The 6,025-nt window shown below is 44.1% G+C and overlaps 1 protein-coding gene across 1 annotated transcript; it reads left to right on the top strand.

Moving 5' to 3' along the window:
- Positions 1-1,793: 1,793 nt before the first annotated feature.
- LOC116465235 (neuroblastoma breakpoint family member 3-like) lies at positions 1,794-5,992 on the top strand (the record flags this gene model as incomplete). Its single annotated transcript, XM_032148381.2, has 5 exons — positions 1,794-1,935; positions 2,760-2,923; positions 4,270-4,321; positions 5,020-5,192; positions 5,896-5,992. Coding segments are annotated over 5 exons (587 nt in total), but the record flags the coding sequence as incomplete, so codon positions are not given.
- Positions 5,993-6,025: the final 33 nt, after the last annotated feature.

The raw sequence follows: 6,025 nt of genomic DNA, 5'->3' as shown, positions 1-6,025 counted from the left end.
TTTCCTTTCTCTTGTGGGCATTTAGTGCTAGAAATTTCCCTCTCCACGCTGCTTTAAATGTGTCCCAGTGATTCTGGTATGTTGTGTCTTTGTTCTCATTGGTTTCAAAGAACATCTTTATTTCTGCCTTCATTTGGTTATTTACCTAGTAGTCATTCAGGAGCAGGTTGTTCAGTTTCCATGTAGTTGTGTGGTTTTGAGTGAGTTTCTTAATCCTGAGTTCTAATTTGTTTGCACTGTGGTCTGAGAGACAGTTTGTTGTGATTTTTGTTCTTTTTCATTTGCTGAGGAGTGCTTTAGTTCCAACTATGTGGTCAATTTTGGAATCAGTGTGATGTGATGCTGAGGCGAATGTATATTCTGTTGATTTGGGGTGGAGAGTTCTGTAGATGTCTATTAGGTCTGCTTGGTGCAGAGCTGAGTTCAAGTCCTGGATATCCTTGTGAACCTTCTGTCTCATTGATCTGTCTAATATTGACAGTGGGGTGTTAAAGTCTCCCATGATTATTGTGTGGGAGTCTAAGTCTCTTTTTAGGTCTCTCAGGACTTGATTTATGAATCTGGGTGCTCCTGTATTGGATACATGTACATTTAGGATAGTTAGCTTTTCATGTTGAATTGATCCCTTTACCATTATGTAATGGCCTTCTTTGTCTCTTTTGATCTTTCTTGGTTTAAAGTCTGTTTTATCAGAGACTATGATTGCAACCCCTGCTTTTTTTTGCTTTCCATTTGCTTGGTAGATCTTCCTCTATCCCTTTATTTTGAGCCTATGTGTGTTTCTGCACGTGAGATGGGTCTCCTGAATACAGCACACTGATAGGTCTTGACTCCTTATCCAATTTGCCAGTCTGTGTCTTTTAATTGGGGCATTTAGCCCACTTACATTTAAGGTTAGTATTGTTATGTGTGAATTTGATCCTGTCATGATGTGAGCTGGTTATTTTGCCGTTAGTTGATGCACTTTCTTCCTAGCATCGATGGTCTTTACAATTCGGCATGTTTTTGCAGTGATTGGCTGGTACTGGTTGTTCCTTTCCATGTTTAGTGCTTCCTTCAGGAGCTCTTGTAAGGCAGGCCTGGTGGTGACAAAAATCTCTCAGCATTTGCTTGTCTGTAAAGGATTTTATTTCTCCTTCACTTACGAAGCTTAGTTTGGCTGGATATGAAATTCTGTGTTGAAAATTCTTTTCTTTATGAACGTCGAATATTGGCCCTCACTCTCTTCTGGCTTGTAGGGTTTCTGCAGAGAGATCCACTGTTAGTCTGGTGGGCTTCCCTTATTGGGTAACCCGACCTTTCTCTCTGGCTGCCCTTAACCTTTTTTCCTTTACTTCAACTTTGGTGAATCTGACAATTATGTGTCTTGGAGTTGCTCTTCTCGAGGAGTATCTTTGTGGTGTTCTCTGTATTTCCTGAATTTGAATGTTGGCCTGCCTTGCTAGGTTGGGGAAGTTCTCCTGGGTAATATCCTGAAGAGTGTTTTCCAGCTTGGTTCCATTCTCCCCGTCACTTTCGGGTACACCAATCAAACGTAGATTTGGTCTTTTCATATAGTCCCATATTTATTGGAGGCTTTGTTCATTTCTTTTTACTCATTTTTCTCTAAACTGCTCTTCTCACTTCATTTCATTAATTTGGTCTTCAATCACTAATACCCTTTCTTCCACTTGATCGAATCAGCTACTGAAGCTTGTGCATGCGTCACGTAGTTCTCGTGCCATGGTTTTCAGCTCCATCAGGTCATTTAAGGTCTTCTCTACATTGTTTATTCTAGTTAGCCATTCGTCCAATCTTTTTTCAAGGTTTTCAGCTTCCTTGCGATGGGTCTGCGCATCCTCCTTTAGCTCGGAGAAGTTTGTTATTACCGACTTCTGAAGCCTACTTCTGTCAGCTCGTCAAAGTTATTCTCCGTCCTGCTTTGTTCCATTGCTGGTGAGGAGCTGTGATCCTTTGGAGGCGAAGGGGCGCTCTGGTTTTTAGAATTTTCAGCTTTTCTGCTCCAGTTTCTCCACATCTTTGTGGTTTTATCTACTTTTGGTCTTTGATGCTGGTGACCTACAGATGGGGTTTTGGTGTAGATGTCCTTCTGTTGATGTTGATTCCTTTCTGTTTGTTAGTTTTCCTTTTAACAGTGAGGTCCCTCGGCCACAGGTCTGGTGGAGTTTGCTGGAGGTCCACTCCAGACCTTCAAACAGGGATTTCTTGGTGTTGCCTGTTCTCTCCCATGTGTTTAAATCCAGGGAGAGAATGTATATATGCTTTCTGCTTATTGTGTGTTAGTATGTTTGCTAGTATTTGTGCAAGCAAAGAAATTGAAAAAATAAACCTATTATATCAAAATATTAGAAAAAGGGGAATCTTAATACACAAGATCTGTGTCTGCACTGCCTCAAGAGCTCTGTTCACTTGAATGCTGCATGTAAAATTCAACCCAATTTATAGGAAGTAGTTGAAGCCCTGTGTTAGTTCTCTGTGCTGCAAGTCATGATGGTAGTTTACGGGGAGAGTCTGGGTGCCCTGCATTGGCTCATCTGTGGCAAATGTACTGAGCACGTGCTGCCCATTTTTGTTTGGTCCCCAGAACAGTCACCCTGCAGCCTGCAGTTAGAAGGATAGTTTTATTTCTCTTGAAGGAAAAATGCCTTTGGTTTCTGTGACCACTCCATTCTGTCTCCCACCAGATCATCTGGAAGGTTTTGTTGTCTAATCTCTGTTGGTTGTATCTTCTGTTATCCCTGTCCTGCCTGGCTCATCAGGAATCTGCAGGAGTCTGAAGAGGAGGAAGCCCCCCAGGAGTCCTGGGTTGAAGGTGATTCGACTCTCTCAATTCCTCCTGACATGTCTGCCTCATACCAGTCTGACAGGAGCACCTTTCACTCAGTAGAGGAACAGCAAGTCGGCTTGGCTCTTGACATAGGCAGTGAGTACTCCATTGTGAAGGTGATAAAGCTCCACTTCATGTCCCAGGTAGTCCCCATAATCTCTGGGCCTTGCGCGCCTGGTTGGGCTGAGAGTTGCCATCACTGTGGGTGGAACCTATATATCAATGTAGATTTCAATCACTCTGGAATCAAGTCTGAAGCACAGGCATGGGGTGGGTCAGTGAGCTTTGCCCTCTTCCTAGTCTCAGGCCATGCCCGTGCCACCCTGGACTGACTGTCAGGACATTGAACTCAAAGCAGGTGTGGCAAACTCACACCAAGCTATGCAGCACATGTCCAGGAGTTGTCTGTCAGATTAGCTCATCTGCATTAAATGTCTCTTGCCAGCTACAAAGTTCTTTATTTTTTTATTTTTTATTTTTTTTTTTTTTTTGAGACAGAGTCTCGCTCTGTCGCCCAGGCTGGAGTGCAGTGGCGCAATCTTGGCTTACTGCAAGCTCTGCCTCCCGGGTTCACGCCATTCTCCTGCCTCAGCCTCTCCGAGTAGCTGGGACTACAGGCGCCCGCCATCACGCCCGGCTAACTTTTTTTTGTATTTTTAGTAGAGACGGGGTTTCACCGTGGTCACGATCTCCTGACCTCGTGATCCGCCCGCCTCAGCCTCCCAAATTGCTGAGATTACAAGCGTGAGCCACCGCGCCCGGCCATGAGTTTTGTTTTCAAAGCATATCTGTGTGGTTCTTTACCTGCCCAAGGCCAGCGTCACCCTTGTCTACCTCTCAGTGGAAGATGTGACCCAGGTTTCACTGAATTGATCCCCATTTTCTGTGTCTTGTAAGGTGGCTTGCTTTAGCTCATCTGTCCATCGTCTTGCTGGTATGTTTTCTAGATAAATGGCTGACTTTTCACCCACAAAAGCCATAATAGCTGATGCTTCTGTGTAGAACCAAGTCTCATTTTGACTCAAGAGCTGCTACATTGCACCGCTCCATCAAATCTCAGTGTCCACCATCTCGTAAACTATGAAATCCTGGGTATTTGATGAGAGAAGCTTGAATATTGCAGTATCTCTCCTATGAGGTGTTAGAACAATTTGCCTCAAATCTATTGGAAAAACATTGCTCATCTCTGTACACAAACCTAGGACAGAGCACACTGGGAAGATCACATTCCAAAACGGGGGGATTTTGCCCAAGGCTCATGAAAGGAACCAAGTCCGTTCTCTCAAGGCTTGACCTCAGGCCTCCTGGTATATTTCTCTCAAAGTCTCCTGTTCTCACACTGAGAAGACTGATTTCCCTGTGTTAGGATTGGACAGAGGAATGTTTCTGTGTGCAACGAAGAACTGCTTCATGTAAGAGGCCCTGTCTGAATTTATTTGCAGGACATTGGTGTGATCAAGTGAAAAAGGAGGACCAAGAGGCCACAGGTCCCTGGTGAGTCTGAGAAATTGTGGACAGTTAATTTGATGTTGACACCTGGAGACGCCCAGTCCGGGGAAAACAGTACATGCCGAAAATAATGATTTCATCTTGTCAGACAAGTCTGAATTATGCCTACTAACATTGCTTTTGATTCTCATTACAGTAAATGTTTAGGTTTCCATTTCTTCCTACCCTTATCATTTACTAATGTATCATAGGTTAACCATACCTCAGAAGCTGTACCCTTATGGCAACTGCATGAAATTTTAAGCACATTTGATGGAAAACCATTGAGCTCACTCTTCTCATGATCACTGTTTGCTGTGTGTCATGAGGGCAGTAACTCAGAGTGTCCTTTTACTCCCTTGTCAGTGTATCACTTGGCCAAGTCACTGAGCTCACTATCTCTCTCTCTCTCTCTGTCTCTCAATCTCTCAATCTCTCTATCTCTCTCTGTCTCTCTCTCTCTGTGTGTGTGTGTGTGTGTGTGTGTGTGTGTGTGTGTGTGTGTGTGTGTGTGTGTCTTTCTCTTTCATCCTTTTCTACCTGGCCCTGGTCTGTCCCAACATAAAGGCAATAATTTGTTACCTCATTAATAGATCTGTCCTTTTTCTTTTCAAACAGTTCCTTATGTTACCCATGAAATCTAGCTGGGGCTGTGTGGTTTCTGATTCCCCCTGGCTTATTCTTTACTTTTCCTACTTTTCCAGGCTCAGCAGGGAGCTGCTGGATGAGAAAGAGTCTGAAGTCTTGCAGGACTCATGGGATAGATTTTATTCAACTCCTTCTGGGTATCTGGAGCTGCCTGACTTATGCCAGCCCTACAGAAGTGCATTTTACTCATGGGAGGAGCAACACCTTGGCTTGGCTCTTGATGTGGACAGTGAGTACCTTACTATGAAGGTGATAAGACTCCACCTGGTCCTCCAGATAAGGGTGATGTTCCTGTTCCAAGTGGCCCTTACTGACCCGAGAGATGTCATTGCCGCAGGCAGGACCTATGGGCGCATATAGGTTGTAATGAAACTAGTTTCAGTTGGAAGCCCAGACATGAAATGGGTCAGTGAGCATGGCTCTATTCCTAGTCTCCAGCCATGCCTGTGGCAACCTGAGCCCACTCTCAGCACATTGGACCCAGGCAGATGTAAAAAATTCACAGAAGAATGATTTGGACTCAAGGGTTTGTAGATTTCCTCCTTCATTCTAGTTTGAGTGTCTTGCAACCATGAATGAGCTGGGCATTTGATGAGACAGGGCTGAATACTGCAGTTTTCCTCCTAGAAATCATCTGGGGCATTTTTTTTGAATTGATGGGAACAATAAGGCATAACTGTTTGCACAAACTTGGGATAAATGATTTTGGGATAAGTGTCTACCAGAATAAGGACATTTGACCCTTGGTTCTGAGATGCAAACCAAAGAATGTCTATCATGACTGGCTTTGAGGCCTCCTGAAATATATCTCCCACATTGTCCTGTTCTCATGCTCAGGAGCCTGAGGTCCCTGTGTGGGGATTAGACAGTGGACTGTCATGGGTGTAGGTGAATTGGCTTATTTTGTCTGTCCCTGTCTGAATTTATTGCAGGAATTAAAAAAGACCAAGAAGAGGAAGAAGACCAAGGCCCACCATGCCCCAGGTAAGTTTGAGCAATTGTCAACAGCTAATTCTGTGTTGACACCTGGAGACTCCTGGTTCAGGGAAAGCAGAGCAGGCC

This window comes from Hylobates moloch, unplaced genomic scaffold (assembly GCF_009828535.3).
Source record: "Hylobates moloch isolate HMO894 unplaced genomic scaffold, HMol_V3 SCAFFOLD_3942, whole genome shotgun sequence".
NCBI lineage: Eukaryota > Metazoa > Chordata > Mammalia > Primates > Hylobatidae > Hylobates > Hylobates moloch.
The sequence above is the reverse complement of the archived record's forward strand: the minus strand, read 5'-3'. Positions and strand labels throughout refer to the sequence as shown.